At 51.6% G+C, this 17,725-nt stretch overlaps 1 protein-coding gene across 1 annotated transcript in view; it reads left to right on the top strand.

Moving 5' to 3' along the window:
• The first annotated feature begins 17,112 nt into the window (after window positions 1-17,112).
• Window positions 17,113-17,725, top strand: part of B4GALT5 (beta-1,4-galactosyltransferase 5) — a 42,881-nt gene continuing 42,268 nt past the window's right edge. The window contains exon 1 of the mRNA XM_068912305.1: window positions 17,113-17,259. Within this exon, the coding sequence (XP_068768406.1) occupies window positions 17,133-17,259 (127 nt within the window). The 5' untranslated portion in view covers window positions 17,113-17,132. The remainder of the gene's footprint in view (window positions 17,260-17,725) is intronic.

Genomic DNA, 17,725 nt, shown 5'->3' with positions numbered 1-17,725 from the left:
AGTCATCCACTGGAGTTTTCTTTGGCATGAAGAGTAGATCATCTGGCCTAACGATGAAGGCCAAAACAATTTTAGCTCTGTTTTGCTTTCTCTTTGCTTTTGTTTTAGTGTGGGATTTTTTGGTTTTGGCCTTGTGTTTTGGGTTTTTTTTTTTGCTCCTTAAATCTTTCAACAGGCATGATCTGGAAACTCCACACTTGTTTTGTTTTATTGGCCTTGCAGCTGTCATGTGCTTTTAATAATAAGAGATTAACGTAGAAAGGGGATGACTGCAAATGTAACTCTTTGGGACGTAAACTGACTTTCCCCTCACTTTGCTTGCCAGCCTAGGTTGAAGAGGGGACACAGTTGAGGGCTGGTGGCCATGTGAAGGATTCAAGAAGGGAAGTGGAAGGGAGGAGGATCGAGTTAGAGCAATGGGAACCTAGAGAAACACCAGCCTGGACTGAGCCTTAGAAAAGCCAGGATCTGAAGGAAACAAATTAAGGGAAAAGCTCAGGAGGACAAGGATCCCAGGAACTGCCATAGAAGGGCGAAGCATCAAAGCAGCTAGAGTGAACTAGGGCCACTGCCAAGAGACTGGGTGGGAACAGGAGCCCTAGGCACAGGGAGATGCAGGCGCTCAGCTGGAGTGAAGTGTCTCATGTCCATCAAAATCAAGTGTCCTCCCTCAAAGCTGCACACTGTGAGTGAAATAAGCACAGGTGATCTCGGTAGCGTCTCTTTCAAGTTATCGAATCAACCTCATCAAATTATAACGTATAAAATGTTCTGTATTAAGAGAGGGTGATTTTCTCTCTGATTCATCAGCAGGAAATACCACTGGTGGCTTGACCTGTTGCTACCAGTGGAAAGAGGTAAGTCAAATGTACAGACACTAAGACAACTACTGCACCAAACACTAGTCTGGCATTGTTGTACAGATGGCTTTTCATGGACTGAGAACTTGGTCACAACAGAAGGTAATCATTTTGTCAGGAGGCCTTTCAGCCTGCTTCTCATTTGTGGTTTTCTGATGCACAGCTAGTGAGCATCTGTTGATTAATGTGTGTGGTCAATGTTTCTTTTAATAGATCTCAAGAGTTTTGCAGCGGTTTAAGCTCATCTAAGATGATGTGGCTGTAGGTAATAAAGTGTTTAGTTTTAATTCTTAAATGAGACAGAGGAGCCTAAATAGATCGCTGTGTGGAACACAGGGCAGACACAGATGAGTAAGCGGCCACCTGTAACCTGGAAAATTCTAGGGGAAGGCTCTAATCTGCAGGCGCAGGAGTTGCTTCTCTTTTACCCAGTTGTATGCATGGAGGCTGTCGATGCTAAAGAGCAGGGGTGTGCCAGATTTACTCTAGAGAGGTTGATTTAGTAGTTAAAGCAGTCTCTGGCCTTGGAGAGATCTGAGTTTGCCTCTTAGATTATCCACAAACTCTCTTATCCACTCAAACACTAAGCTGCTTTGAAGCCCAGTTCTGATTCTGGCATGGAGTGTGGTACAGACCAAACAACAAAGGAGTCTGGGATTTCAAAGACATCGGGTAAAATGAACAATATCAACAATACCAAAATCAGCAGCGACTTTAAAAAGTCAGTATCTCTGACCGCAGGAATGTGAGGAAACGCTTACGGGTATGGCAGCAAAGTGCCAGCAGGCCATGTGTTGTTTACAAAAGACCTGCCTTTCAGGGGCCTTCATCATCACCCAGGATCAGTCCCACTACTGCTCCTGAGGGTGTTGGCAGGCTGGTGCCAGCAGATGAGAACACCGGCAAGCTGCACTGTCCCAAAAACAATCTCAGTGCAAAAAGATCCTCTCCTCCTACTCCCTTCTCTCTCTATTCCTACACTCCAGTCTGAGACTGAGAGAGAGAGAGCTGACTGTAGTCTAAGAAGAGCAATCAAGCCGAGGACATTTATTTATACAGGCGAAGGCTAAGCGTGTCGCTAAGAAGAGACAGCCGTGTAATTTACTTGCTTTATTACTTTTGGGCAGGTGGGAAGGATTCTCCTAGGCGGACTGATGAAATGCTGAAAATTGTTTTAAACCCTTCACTATATAGATTTGGTTTTATATCTTCTTAATGTGTCTTAATCCAAGTGTATAGTGTCTTACTCTTTCGGTCTCTAGATGTATGCAGCAGACATATGGGTATGTGCATATATGTGTATATTATGTATATATATGGGGATATATATGTACTTATGTGTATAAATATAAGTAAGTATAGCTGTAGGTAAATTCCAGGCACTAGTTCTCAGCAGATAATGTCTCCCCTGATGCTGTGGCATCTGTTGCTTGAAATTATTTTATGCTTGAGCCCATTGGGCTGTTTGCTTTTCATTTCATGTTTTGTCTTTTTTTGAAATGATAAATCTGGGGTTTATCCAGGGGAAAGAGTGACGGAAGGAAGTATATTGCGTGTCCTGGACTGTAGTCAGTGCCCAACAAGATGTACTGCCCGTTGCCAGAGGTTGTGATCAGCCTGAAATGTGAACAAATGGGACCCGACCTTGGAAAGAGAGACCAAAAGGCACCAGAAGGGAATATTCTCAAGGACACTGTCATATTGCCTGCTGGCAATATCTGTCAGGTGGCTGAGCGCTAAGGCTGTGGAGACTGAACTACTCCCTCACTTTGGACGTGGGGACAGGCTGGGGAATGGCTTGTCGGGAAGCATTTGCTGGCCTCTCTGGCCCTGTTCTCCCTCCAGGGCAATGCAGCCCTCCTGACCACCTTCTGCTGCAAGCGCCAGCTACTTGTTCGTGCCGGCTTGTACCCTGCAATCCATCAAGGACCATTGTGCCAGGTAGACCGACATCAAGGGCACAGAGCTCATCTTCCCGAGAGACAGCCTGTGCTGGATGAATGATTCAAACAATGTCAAGTGGGGTTAGGAGATGCTGCCCCAGAGACAAGACATAGTGGAATTGTCCTCTCCCAATTTTGCTTTTAAACATAATTTTTTGCCCTGCGAATTCAGGCATTTCACACATTCCAGAGCTGGTGCTCTGCTGTGTATGCTATGACTCATTTGAGTCCATTTTAGCAGCAGTGTTTGATGGGCCTTCTGTCTCAAGACATGCCTCTCTCACAATGCGAATGGGTTATGCTTAGTGACAGGCTTCAGCAGGAGGCAGTTGCTGTTTTACAGAAGGCTAAACTGAGGTATGGAGCGGCTGGAGAAGTTGCCCAGAAGCACGCAGCAAGTCAACAGGTGAGGTAGGAATCCAAAGTCACAGGGTCTCCTGTCAGTTACCCTCTGAACAGCAGTATATCTTGAGACCTGCAACTCCTGCTAAAGACGGGGGAAATCTACTTCAACTTTTTCACCCTAATCTCCCATTAGATAGGTTTCTGTTTATCGGCGCAGACAGGTCTCACTAACGTCACTTCCTTATCTGACCTTTTGGGCCACTGCAGACAACCAACTACGTGGACTGCCTGGACCACAGACTGGAGACCAGTGTGATGCAACTCCACAGTTGTGTATTCTGACAGGCCCAAGGACAGCCAAGCCACATCTGACCAGCACGTCCAGCAGGCCCCAGGTCCTGCTTCCAACAGTGGGCTCCAAATGCTTCTGCATGTTCAGAAAATGGCGGGACACAAGAGAGTGATGATGTACCTCCCTTTTCCATTTCTTCTTTAAAGGGTTGTTCACTGTTAATTTCAAACAAAGATTGCAAGTTTAAGCCTCCTGTGCCCTGTCACAGGTACGATTTCTAGAGTGTATCTATGTGTTTTGTGCATGCGTAGCCCTCCCGGAATTTGATAGTGCTTTGTGTGTGTGTGTGTGTGTGTGTGTGTGTGGAGGGGGAAGATGTGGACGACTGTGAAGGAAAATAATCAGCAGGAGAAACCATGTGCCAACCTGACCAAGCTGTGGTCAGACTAGAATTTCAGAAACGTCAGCACCCATACACAAAAAAAGCCAGCAGACTTTCTGCAGGTTCTGCAGAAAGGTTCAGCCAGCAGGTTCTGCATAAGCAGACACCTAGAGGGAGTAAGAGCAGAGCAGGCAGAGTACTGCTCCCAAGTAGCCTCTCTAAGCACTATTCAGCATATTGAAGGCATGGAGACTTTAGTAGCTGCAGCTTCCTCTGGCAGGGAGTTCAACATTTTGCTATAGGCGGTGAGAAGAGCCACCTCCTTTGTTCTGGACCTGGCTGCTGCTACCAGACATGTGGTGGGAGAGACCGAGTGATCTGTCTGTGTTTGCCCTCAGTAGCCACACAGCAGCTGTTCCCCATACAGAAGCCATTCATCATCCAGGAGGTGAAAACCAAATACCAGCTGAAGGAAGTTTTGTCTTTCCTGTGCCCTGCTTTCTTCCCTTCCACAGTAATCCTTCACTGCATGCCTTGTCGGTAGGTATTATTTTTATTACTAAATATTATTTTGTTGAGGACAGTGTTTAGGTATGTTATGGGTTATGTTCTTCCTGATATATAACTTAAAAGTTCTTCCTCCTTCCTTATAACAAAAAAAAAAAAAACCCAAAGCCCTTTTGTCAATGGGAATTAACAAATCCTTGTGACAGCACTAACATAAACAGAGTATTTTGTTAGCTGCATTACAGCCCCAAATGAGTCCAGGTATCTGTTATACTGGTAAAAAGCACCTGCTGTGACATGTCTACAAACAAAGAGTAGTGAGAAAAGAGCACAACTGTACAAACAACTGCATTTCTCACTCGCGGATGTAGCCCGGAGCTGCTGGGCACTCCCAGGACTTGTCACCTCATGTGCTGCCTTCTCTCGAGCCGCCTCCAAAGCTTGTCAGCCCTTGGCTGTGCCAGGGCCCTTCCAAGAAGGATGCCTGTCTTATCTGACCATTGGTAATGTGATGGCATGGCAAAGGTAGCTGGGACACATGGAGACAGCTGGGAAAGGCACTTCTGAGTGTGGCTTAATGGCAATGTGCTCCCATATTTCCCACCAGCTGGCTCTTCCCAGAGCTGACCCTGAGGGCTCTCTGGAGGTAAGCCGTAGATTCAGGCCCAGCCTCCAGCCTGCTTCAGCTCAGTTACATGGATGCCGCCAGGAAGGTGGAGAACTTTGCTCCATGCCGTTTAGCAGATCTGTGGGAAAACAAGCAGTAGGAGCTAGATTTTTGGTGTACTCTGGTACTCTGCCCATTGTGCCATGGTGCCTCTACCAGAGAAGAAAGGTTTCACAGCTGAAATGATGCAGGTATCCAGCAAAGCGTATAGCAGAGATAAAAATAATAAACCGAATGTGCTGACTCCTGCTCTGACCACTTTGCATACTTTCTTTCATCTCTTCTTTGCACTACAGGCAGTTGGTGGTAGTTTTTGTAGGCATCCCTCTGAAGCATCTCCTGATCATCTCTGCTTCTTCCCCTCTCTCTGTACTCTATCATCACGATAGCAATTGCTGTGCCGATAAAACACAGCTCCTGTTCACACCTACTCCACAGATCACTTTTGATGCACAACACACGGACCCCATTTGATACAGAGGGACATCGTGTCCCATAGCCACATGTCCGTTCTTGACCTAGGTAGAGGAAGATTGCTCCTGCAGCTTGGAGCAGGGATAAGGGGAGAAGTACAGAGTTAAGAGAGGAAAAGTGAAAAAGCAACAATAACGAAGATTTAGCACCAGCCAGAACAGTAACTATCTCATAGGAGAGGGGATGTGTAACAAGAAAAATGCATAGGATGAATGGAAGAAAACCTATATAGAAAAGCACTCTACAGCTGACGGTGCATGAGGAGGAGCACTTGCTGAAGAAAGAGAAGGCCAAGGGAAAGGGAATTATTTCATTCCTTGGCAAGGCCATTCCCCTTGGATCCAAGAAGATTTCAGCTCTGATTGCCTCATTTGCACCTCTGCAATGACTCTTCCAGCAGATCCAGATGCTCTTTTTTTCTGTCACAGCTGAGCAGTGCTGCGGTACAAAAATTGGAAAGCCCGGGGGTCAGGCCTTTGCCTTTTACTGGCCCCAATTAATTTCAGGGATATTGCCAGAAAAATGCTTGCATGGTCTCCAGGTTTGGACTGCTATGTGTAATACTCCTTCCCTCTGTCCCAGGGAAGAGGCGTGGGCTCAAAGTGATCTAGACCTAGAAATCTGCAGTGCCAGTGTAAAATGTTAACGGAAAGCTGTTTGTTTAGTTTAAAATATCCTTATAAACTAAACAGCTTAAATCCAGGTTGTATACAATGGACTGCGTGCTATAAAATTTTATTCTTTGTTTATCTGAGAAGAATATGCCCATGGCAAAGCAAAACCCAGTTTGTTGCTGTAACTAGGCACTGTTCTTAGCAAACTCACCTCTTAGCCACATTCAGCTGTTGCAAAGTAAAAATGGAGGTTGCATAAGAACAGAAACCCTGTGAACCCAGACGAAACAGGCGGTCATGCTTGTAATGCGGGGGGTACCTTTCTTCCCTCTGAATCATTAGGTGGTGACCGTATCATCTCTAAAACCTTGTATGGAACTCCATTGCTTGTGCTTGAGGAAGGGAAAATGTGTGGCTAAAATACAACTTCCAGAGAGTTATACTGTTTTAACTGGGTGACATCAAGAAATAGAGAAACTATCTCTTTCTTTGGTTACCTTTCCATTTTCACTATTACAAAATCCTGCCTGGTTTCTAACTGTAGTATTTCTGGCCGTAGTTTCGATGCACTGGCTGTGGTTACGTCTTATAGTCACTCAGGTAGTTCATAACAAGAAAATATTAGCCCTAATGTCTTGGTTAAGCTCCAGTTTGGGTGATCATATTCTGCTTTGCCACAGTTTCTAATGGTTCTGTATTAGCTGATGGTACTCCGCCTTTCTTGCTGTGCTGTGCAGTCCTGAGTTATTTCTGTGCTGCTAGCTACAGCCTGGCTTCTGGCATGGACTCAGGCTGAGCTCTTGAGTGCTCTAGGGGAAGTAGCTGAGCAGACTTAGTCTGACCATGGACTGCCACCCTTGTTCGTGTTGTTCAGATGGATCTGAACCACATGCACTGAAGGCAAATTCACCAGCGTTCACCTGCAGCTGCACTCATCAGGCACAGCTCGAGCCCAGGCTGTAGCCAGGCTAGCAGGCTGTGGCAGGGCCAGAAAGGCTTTGCTGTCCTGAAATGTGCTCCTGAGCCCTCCCTCAATCTCTGGCTTTGCCGGCTGCACACATTGCAGTGTCCCGAGATGCAGACAGACCAGTGGGTGGGCACAAACAGCCCCGTTCACTCAGAAACTTGTTCTCTGGCAGAAAATGCTCTGCCTCTTTCGAGGTTTGGCCTGACCAGGACTGCTATCTCTGGTTGTGGATAAACAGGGCTGTTGCCTTTCTTTGCAGACGATGGGGACTGGCACCTTTCTTTGTGGGTTTCCTTGGCAGATGGTTTGCATGTGCACGGTAAAGCCATTGCACTTGAAAGGTGCTGTTCACACACCCTGTGTGCAACTGCACAGCACCTCCGCAACAAATCTGACGCTTCCAGAAGCTGTTGGTCTTGCAGCACCTTCACTGTATGATAGACAGAAAAAATGCCATGCCTCATCGTTTTGGTTGTGTGTGGCAGCCCAGCAGGGACTGGCCACAGCTGCAGTGCCACCAGCCAGACTGTCGTGTGCCTGCAAATCCCAGGCCGCTCTCAATAACTCTCATGTTCTCCCCGGGCAAAACTTCTAGGCAGAAAAAGAGCATGTATCTGGGGAAATGCAGACATACAGTAAACTCTCCTAGAGAGATGGCTGCAGTTCAGAAATAAGGCACTTTCAGGGTGCCTACAATGCTTCGCCCTGAAAGACACTGAATCAATACCTGTTTCGCTCCCTTTAGGCAGGCTCCTGCTTACGTCAACATCTGATGCTTCAAAACCTTTGGTAATTACAAAAATGAACTGCACTGAAGAGTGATATGTGTGACGGCGTAAAGAAATATTTCAACCAGATTGTTGTGGTGGATGCTATGTAAATCTCCAAGGCCGCTCGAGAGACACTGTGCCCTCGAATTCTGTGAAGAAAGAAGGAAAAGGGATTTGTGCATGTGAACCAGGCGCTGCCCTCCTGGCTGGCAGGAAAATCGGCAGTAACAGCTCTGGCGGAGGCAGTTCCTGAACTGGCACCGGCGAGAGTCCGCCTGACCAGCTGCGTGGGCACTGCGCGGAGCAGGTGTGGGCCTGCTCTCGGTGGTGGATCAGCTGTTTGACACTGGCCCTATCCTGTCGAAATAGCTAATTTACTTTCTTTTACTCCACAGCCAATGCCTTGGGAACAGGCAGTCCTGGGTCCTTTCCTGTTCTTTGCCGTGGACTTCGGCACAGCTGCATGCAGTGTTAGCCGCAGAGCCTTCAACGCTGCCCGGCCTGGGGCGGTCGTGTGTTTGTAGCTTGCAACCACGTATCCAGAGTCCTGCTGTTTTACTTGTTACAAATACTCCTACACTCAGACCAAATGGCCCCGAGTTTTACTTTCTGCTCCATGCTGGGGAATTTCTGGTTGTTAATTATCAGAGGCATCCAGCAAAGCTGACTAACGCAGTGAAGCAGTCGCAGACTGCCTGAGCTCCGAGGAAGTTACACATTTGGCTTTCTAGAAAATGTATGCAAATAGCTTTTCCAAGGCATTCTCATCACCATCCACACTGAAAGCAATTAAACCTCCCTCAGAGTGACACTTCCGTGCAAAAAAAGCATTATACAGCACATCGCCAAACTCAAGTTCAGCCAAATAAATCATTGGAGGTAGCAACTCTGGGCTCCGAGCTGTTGTTCTCCAGATGAGGTATAAATCATTTGCAGCAGCAACAGCAGCTGTTTTTAGAGCTGGTAAAGGTCTCTTCAGCCTGACTTCAACTTCTCTGCCCTCAGTCAGGCTTGCTCCTGCAAAGGCTTCAGAACTGGTATTTACAGAACGACAGCAGGGATCCCACTGCAAACAGGAACGAAATCAAGCAGAAAAGGAAATCATCAGGATTTCCTCAGAATAAAATAAATATAGTAATGGTGCAAATGCTCTTTCGGGAAAAATAAAAGCACATGATTCAAATGGTGTTGGTGCTAAAAGTAGGTAGTAACTAAACCTAGCAGGGCAAGAACCCAGAAGGCTGGTGCTGATGACTCTAGCAGAGCGCTCTGCCCCGGGCGAACTGCTTCCGAAACCTTGATTCAGCACATGCCGAAGCCCTGCTGAAGTCACTGGGATTGAAGCATGTGTTTAAGAGCTCCGCTGAACTGCAGACTCCCACGGGAGATGACGGAGCGTGGCTGTTGTAAGAGCGTGAGTGGCTGACTCTCCCCTGACACCATCTCCAACGGCCGTGCCAGGCCATGGTGCAACCCGAAGGCAGCAGGTCGATGCTCCCCAGCTCGTGTAAGCACCACATTGGTGCTCAACACGTGTGGAAAAAATCAGGAGTATGGTCCTGCCCCTATCACGACCACGGCCATGCTGCAGCTGGCAGCTCCTGTGGAGCCGGGGCCAGGTGCTCTGCCGTGCTGGCCAGCTCTGCTGTGGCTCTGGTGGCTGCATTGCCCCACCGCACTTGAGACCTGAGTCGTGCTCAGCCCAGCTTGGGGACATCTGCTGCTGCTTCGAATGTCACCGTTGCCCCCTCGCCTAGCTGGCCTGTCAAGGGCGGAGACTGCCCAGCAGAGACAGCAGAGTGCACTCAAAGGCTTGGGCCCCGACCCACCACCCCAAGATATGTCTCAGGGATGTCTTCTTGATATCTGCTGGGTGGAGGACATGGCCTACGTGCTCCCGCCAGCCCATTACTCTTCCCTGAGCTCTTGACGCTGATTCCTCCATCCCTGTCCCCATCCCCACTCGCAGCGTGTTCCTGGAGCAGCCCCTGGCGGCCTCAGCCTCCCTCCTGCTCATTCCGAGGAGCCCCCAGAAAAAATATCTGAATACGTTAAGGAAATTAATTAGGATTGAACTGTGTGGATGGAGGTGACAGGAGGCTCCCAGAGCCCAGGTTCTTCTGTAGGGCCACCTGTTTTGTTTAGTTTGTCACTAGTCAGTGCGTGAGAGGAAAGGGTAAAATCCCCTTGGTTATAGCTAGGGAAGGCAACGTTTACTTTGTGCCCCACAACGGAAGAATTTACATTCTGTATTTGAAACACCTGATTTAAAGTAGCTGTGGAAGTTTCTTATTTACCACCCAAACGTCTTCCCTTTTTGAGAAGCCAATGAAGCTATTGGCCTTCCTGAGTTAATTCTGCATTATGTAATTAAATGAGTTAATAGAAAGCAATTTCCTCTGAAACGTTTTGTTCCTGGTTGTCCTTGTCCCCAGATTTCTGGAAGGCAGTCATATCTCCACGCAGTGTCAAACCCTGAAGTCAGGAGCACATTTACAGGTGGCTTCAACAGAGGCAGAATTTCATCCCACTTTTTTTCCTCTGCTTTCAGTTTTGAAGTGCAGCCGTGTGCAGGAACAGTCCAAACATTTATTTTCCACCCATGTCACCTTCCTGGAGCCGAGCACAGGTTCAGCTGCCAGCATTGCCCTTTCAGCTGGTGCTGCCAGATTTCCTTGTAATCCCTCCCACACCGGGGACAGGCCTCTCCTCTTCTCGAAATCAGACAAGGCTGGTTCCATGGTGGAGTTTCCTGGGATCCCAGGCTTAACTTTGTGACTTGCTGCAAATGCCCTTTTTGTTTTCTGTTTCCCAAACGGCTTTGCTTTTCCAGCAGTACTTTAGCCAGGCTGTCGTCATAGGTTTTTGAGGGAGTTTTTGTCAAGTGATGTTTTAAAATCTAGATAGATTGCACTTGCACTAAATTACACAATACTTTTATCTGTTGCCTGCTGAAGTTTCCTTCCTTGGGAAATTTTGGAAAGTACAGTCTGATGTATTCCTCAGCAAAATATTTAAATCTCCAAGGTATTTTATGTGTCTTTGAAGCCCACTTTGAAGTCCACTTTGACGGGGATAGCTCACCAGCATGCAGAGATAGGCTGATTCAAACAGAGGCAGAGAAATCAATTTAACCCTTGAAAAGTGCAATGAAAAGCTTAATATTTTAGCCTATTATTCTGATGACAAGCACCTTCCAAGTGAAAATGTATCTCCACAAAAGCATTTCTATTGAAACTGTCTCCTCCTGGGAGGGATGACACATCTGTTGACTCTGGCAGAATGAGACATCCCTGTACTTAGGTCAGAGCCCTCATAGCCTTGTTAGAAAGTTTAGTGGGCAGCGTAATTTGTGAACAGGTCTACAGCAAGGGAACACCTTGCAGCCTTCAGTGGAGCTCCTCCATCTTAATAAACAAATATCTGCCTTCGATTTTCTTTCTGCTACTGCCAACATGTCAATATTAGATAAAATAGCAACATGCGTGGGTGGCAGTGGTCTAATATCCAGCCTAAAATCCCAGGGCCACTTAGGCGTGCTCTTATTACCAAACTAAGTACACACCCTGTTGTGTCTTTTTGAAAACCTGTTGCATCAATAATTATGTCAATAATCTGGCACATAGCAAAGGATATGTTGAATGAATATTTATTGCACGCACCGTGTCTGCGGGTGCACACACAGAAAACTTTTACATTCCTGCTATGCATGCTTCCTCTCGGTGCTGCTCCTTCTCAAAGCCAGCGGTGACACTGCATGGGCTTCCTTGAGCTGAAGCACGCCCCACATTGCAAACGGACTTTCAGCAAAAATAAAGGGAGCCCTTTTCTCTTTGCACGGGGCTTGCAGAATTAAAAACTGGTCTGCATCCAGGTCTCAGTCGCTTCCTGACAGTCACAGCTCCAGTTCCCACTTCACCTCGCAAGCTGTCTGACGGCAGGGATCCGCGCGGTAAACCCAAAGCAAAGCCAGCCCTGCTGAGTCCCAGCGCTGCGGAGCAGCCCTGGCACATCGGGTGCTGCTGCTCTGGACCGGTGTAAACGGAGGCACTTTGCTAATCATGGATCGAGCCTTTAATCTGAGGAGTCTCTGTCTTCTGAGCTGACGATGCCAGAAACTACAGAGTGGTGAAGCCTGTAGCCACTAGCGAGAGCTGTGATATCCTTGCTGCAACCCTTCCTCTGCAGAGGCAGGCAGAGCAAAGATCATCGGTCCGGATGAGTTATTGCCGGCCGGGCCTCTGCCTGAGCTGTCGAGGGCTGACAGCAACAGGGTTACAGCAGCTACAGAGAGGAGCCGCCCTGCCGGGCGCCTTTCCAACCCCCAAAGGGCGGGTGAGCGCTTATGCTTGCGGCCGCCGAGCTCCACCCGGCTGCTCGCTTCGGGCTCGGCCCCGGCGCGCGGCTCTGCTGCGGGTGCCCGCTGGAGCCGGTAGGGCCGGTGGACGCTGCCCGCTTCCCCGCGTGCCCTCGGGAGCAGGTGGCACGGCTCTGCCGAAACCTCGTGGTGCTGCCTCTGCGAAGGGGCTCGCTCCCCTCGGGGCCCGCGGGCAGCGCGAGTGAGCAGCCAGAAGCACCGAGTCGGCGTCCCTCATGCAGCACTTAAGCGACCGTGTTGGTGCCACCGGGAAAAGAGGCGCCGGCCTTTTATCCCGAACGCAGCCGTCCCCACTGTTTGGTGCAATATGACTTTCTCCCTCCTCGCCCGTGAGAGCGCGAGCCTGGGGGTTTCCCCAGCCTCCTCTCCGGGCTGCCGCTGGCCGGCAGGTTTGTGGGCAGAGGGCACCTCTGAAACGACCAGGCAGAGCGCTCCTGCCTCGCCAGGCGCCGGCCCGGCGTGCCGAGCCGCAGCGGCGCCCGCACCTGCAGGAAGCAGCCCGTGGGGCTCGGCCGGCCGCTCGGCGGGCCGCTGCTTCCTCATTCCTGGCGACGTCAGTCTCTCCAGGCTCGCTCTCCACCACCTGATGTTTTCCACCGAGCCCAACAAGGCAGCAGGACACGCCAGGTATTTGGGCGAGTGGTTGTCTCGGGGCCAGCGGGTGTTTCCCCCTACACGGACCCACGTACGCGAGGCAGACGGGGAAAGCGCTCGCAGGCTCGCGGGCCGGTTCCACCGCTGCAGTGAGCAGAGCGTGAAGGGACGCGTAAGGACCTGTTCGCCAAAAGTACGTGGCAGACGTGGTCCTGGCGAGGTGGCCTGTTGATTTTGTACGCCCAAGTGGTGGCGAGGCCTCGCTCGTGGTGCCCGTCCTGGCGTTTCCGTGCAGCACGCGGGCAGAAAAGGCAGGGGAAGTGACAGCAGAGCAGGCCTGGGGCAGCCTGTGCCGCGAAGGGGCCCCGGGCGCAGCCAGCCCTGGGGGAGCGGGTGCTCCTGGGGGCCAGGAGCCCTCTGTTTCTACACTGTCTCCTCTCAAGGGCATCGAAGGAACAGGAAAGGTGATGGCTATCTTTTTTGCAGCTGAGCCTGAGACTCGAGGAGGTTACCCTCCACTGGGGACGGCCCCAGCAGGTGTTATGACATTATGGTAATCACAGTTTGCTGCCTGTGATGCTGCAGACCCTGTGGACCTCAGCTGCTTGGAGGGCTTTGGGGCTGCCTGCAGCACACATCCAGGACAAGCGCTTCCGTGCAAGCCTTGTCGTGCTAACTCTTCACATCCCGCCTCGCCCCTGCCCTATCTACACTAGCACAATTTTGCCTGTGTAAATATGTGTTGTTCCAGGAAGGCAAGATCACTTCCAGGAAGCAAACCAGCCGTGCCTAAAAGAACGATCTCATCACTCTGTCCAAGTGGGCTTCTACAAGCCCACAGCTGCTACTCAGGGCTCACGTACCTTCACCACCCCAGCCGGTGCCCCTGTGCTAGTGTGGGTCTAGACACCAAAGCAGAAGCTCTACTGGTCCAGAATAACTTTACCCCAGTGTGGCCGTGTCCCTAGTAGGATGTAATAATCAAAACAGAGCTCTCCCTGCAGTGATGCAGAATGCCTTTTAAGTGGAGACCTGCTCTAAAAGTGCAGATATGTCTTCTTGCAAGTAGGTCCAAGTAGGTCTATTCCTGCTCATTGCTCAGCAGCCACAGATGTTACCTTTGCCTTTGATCTGCCATCAAAGCTGATCATATGGGCACTCCTCAAAGTGTCACAGGCACCATAAAATGGGATAGGCTAAACCACACAAAGAGTAAGTCTTCTCTAATCTGCCTCAGGTTGGGTAGATGGAAATAGTTGGTGCGTGGTGAAGCCTGGCAACCCTGATTGACCAGAGGAAAGCAGGTGGGGCAAAACCGGGACTCCCCGGGCATAAGCCACATCCCGCAACGGCTGCTTGAAATTGTTTTCACCCTGCCACCTCTTCTTGTTCATGTACCTGCCTCACTTTCCCTTCCAGCCCTTCGTTCTGCTGATTCCCCAGCCTGGGACCTTGTTCCAAGCTGTTCCCCTGGCATGAGCCAAAATTTTAAAAGCCTTCTTCCTATTTTGTTTTATTTACTTTGTTGGAAGGAGGGGAGAAGGGGGGAAGAAAGCCTTAAATGTGTCACGAAGGGAACTGTAGCACAGAGCACAGAACACCAACCAGAGCTGCGGCTGGCGTTTCTAACCATTCAGTTGGGATTTAGCAGAGGGGACTTGCTTAATCGGACAAACAAGGGCAGTGAGAAGAGGGGAAACGGGGAAGCAAAAAGTGAAAGGAGTTGGTTAGGGCTGAGCTGAATCCTGGAAATGAGAGAGCAGGGTGGTGAATCAGAGCCCAGGGCAGCAGGGCACCGTGCCCCAAGGTAGCAGCAGGGCTTTGCTGATGCCATGCTGTGGCAGTCCCTATTGCAGCAGCCTGGCTCCAGGCCCAGCAGCCGAGTTTCTGGGTGGCTCCTGCAGCAAAATCATTGCTAATTAAATATATTTGAAAGGTTGGATCATTGGTTGTGGTGATGTCTCACCTTTGACCATGCCCGCACCAAACAAATCAAAAACCAACCAAGAGAGCTTCTTTGATTTCCTAGCCCAAGGCATCCTTTTAGGAGTCAGATAAAAGCGATTTTGCAAGTACTGCATCTAGCCACCACTTGGCTAGTGCAGTTCTGCTGGAATATTGCAGACTTCCAGAAATTAATAGGACTCAGGATTTAATTTATTTAAATGAAGGTTGTGGTGGAGTGGCAATCCTGGAAGACAAGAACAAGTACAAGTTTCCTCAGAACAAATTAACTCACTCAGTCCGTGCAGCCTCCACAGGGAAATCCCTGCTCATCTCCTGTCTGATGAAGATTGTCCATCCTCAGGATCCTGCTGGGCCTTGTTTACATCAGCAAAATTAATGCCTTGCCTTTTAAAGAGAGATTGCCACTTTTCTGCTAATCCCTGCTCATTTTTACATTATCTTCATTTTTACCTCCTCCCTCCTCCATGTATCTATTTATCTAACCTGAATCTGTTTCTCTCACATTTCTCCAACACATGAGAATGCTTTTCTCCATCTGCCTTTACTGCATCTAGACTCAAAGGGAGGCTAATTCTTTACAGGATTACTGTGATACGCAGATTTACCTCGCGAATCCTTTATTGCAGCGTCTGGCCCCAAACTGCCCTGGAAGCCTGCTCTGGGCAGCCCGTCCGTTGACTGGTAGCCAGACAGTTGCCGGTTGCTATGAAGTGGGAAGTCTACATAAAGTAATATCTTGTTTGCTGCCTGGGAGAGGCCAATAAGCCGGGTGCAGAGGCGGCAGGGGGCACATCCCGCCGGAAGGCAAGCGGCGGCTGTCGGTCCCATCTCCCATCCAGCCCGTCGCTCCTGGAGGTGCTGATGCCTCAGAAGGCTGCGGCTGGCTCCCGCCATGCGCCTGACCCAGTTTTCTCAGCTCTATCAGTTGGTGAAATGAGAGTTGGTGAAATCAGCTGGTGAAATGAGAGCTCATGTCTCTCTATGGTCTCCCCTGAACAAAGTGCAAGTTGCCCAGAGCCTGCAGTCACAAACGGGTCAAGATATCTGGGGAGCCCGGGCAGCTCCACGGCCAGTCCTGGTATGCTCTCTCCTTGCCCAGCACCATGGGTGGCCCGGAGCAGTTGGGAAAGCATAGCTCCCCACCAACCCTGACCTGGAGCTCTTCACTCCTGATTTTTCATTTCCAGACATCTCTGTGTCTCCTTTCAACTCCTCCTACATGCAATGGAGGAGCTGCCCAGAAATATGCGTAAAACTACTTAATTGCTCTTCTTTAACTGACTGGGCTGCTGATTGCTGCTAGTGCTGATTACGGGGTTGGCTGCGATGACTTCACCTCCTCTTCACTGCCTCTCTTCTGCGTCTATTATCTCCGCTCAGGCTGCAGACGTTCGGAGGCGTGGATTATCCCAGGGGTTATCCCATGGATTATCCCAGGGGTTATCTCAGGGGTTATCCCTCAGCACTCCTTGCACAGCACCTATCACTTGTCAGCTCAGAGTGGACACAACCCCCTGCTGTGTGGTGGGCTATAGGCCAGGAGGTTCACCCCACACGTGCCTGCTGCTGGGTGTCCCAGGGCCTTTGCGGGGTGTCTGGGGCCATCACTGATGTCCCAGATTCATTGCTGGGTGTCCCAAGGCCATTGTTGACTGCCAGATTCATTGCTGGGTGTCCCAAGGCCGTTGCTGACTGCCCCATACTATTGCTGGGCATCACCAGTGCCATCACTGGTGTCCAGGGGCCAACAACCAGTGTCCCCGGGCCATTGTTGTGCATCCCAAGACTATCTTTGGGTGTCCCAGGGCCGTCACTGGGTGTCCCAAAGCCATTGCTGGGTGTCTCAGGACTATTGCCAAGCGTACCATGCCTTCACCAGGCATCCCAGAGACATCACTGAGTGCCCCAGGGTCATCGCCAGGAGATCCAGGGCCATCACTGGTCATCCTAGGGCCACTGCTGGGTGTCCCAAGGCCATCACTGGTGTCCCAAGGCCATCACTGGGCATCCTAGGGCCCTCGTTGGTGTCCTAGGACCACCTCCAGGCGTCCAGGGCCGCCGCCGGGCGCCCCCACAGCGCAGCCGTGCGGGGGGCGGCAGGCGGGGGGCGGTGGTGAGGGGGAGGCCTTTACCGAGGATCCCTGGCGGCGGCGGCGGCGGAACTTTGCAGCCGGTGCCCGGGCGCGGCCCGCCCCCGGCCGCCCCGCGCCGCCCCGCCCCGTCCCGCCCCGGCTCATTCATGCGGCGGCGCTGGGCGCGGGCGGCGGCTCGGAGCGGCCCCGGCGCGGCGCGTCCCGCCGGGCCTCGGCGCATGTGAACGGCGGCGGCAGCGGCAGCGGTGCGGCAGGGCGGCGGCGGCGGCGCATCGGCCATGCGGTGGCCCCGCGGCCCCCGCGGCGCCTGGCGGCTGCTGCCCCGGCGCTCGCTGCTGGCCGCGCTCTTCCTTTTCTCGCTCTCCTCCTCCTTCCTCTACTTCGTCTATGTGGCGCCGGGCATCGGTAAGCGGCGGCGGTGGCGGGCCGGGCCGGGCCGCGGGGGCGGCGGCTGCGCTCTCCCGGTGGAAACGCTGAGTAATGCGGCGCCGCCGTGCCCGCGCTGCGGCCGGGGGCGCCGCGGGGCTCCGCAGCAGCATCCCGCGGCGGCGGGGAGAGGGGGGCGGCCGGGCCCCGCTCCGCCCCCGCGCAGCGCCCGCGGGCCCGGCCGGCCTCGCGCGGTGCTCGCCCGGCTGCCGCCGGGGCCGGGCCGCCGCGCTCTGCCCTCCCGCGGTGCCCGCGCGTTGCCTTAGTTATTGTTATTATTTCTTTCCGCGGCGCGGTGCGCGGGGCCGCGGGCAGGCGGCACTGGAGGTGCCTCCCGCTTCGCCGGCGCTGTGGTTCCCCCCGGCCTCGGCCTGGCCCCGGCCCCGGCCCGCCGCATGCCCGCTTGCGAGCGCCGCAAGCCAGCGCCTCGAGCCTGCTGGCCGCT

The sequence above is a fragment of the Struthio camelus genome, chromosome 18 (assembly GCF_040807025.1).
Source record: "Struthio camelus isolate bStrCam1 chromosome 18, bStrCam1.hap1, whole genome shotgun sequence".
In the NCBI taxonomy this organism is placed as follows: Eukaryota; Metazoa; Chordata; class Aves; order Struthioniformes; family Struthionidae; genus Struthio; species Struthio camelus.
Note: the sequence above shows the minus strand (reverse complement) of the source record. Positions and strands in the feature narration are given on the sequence as shown.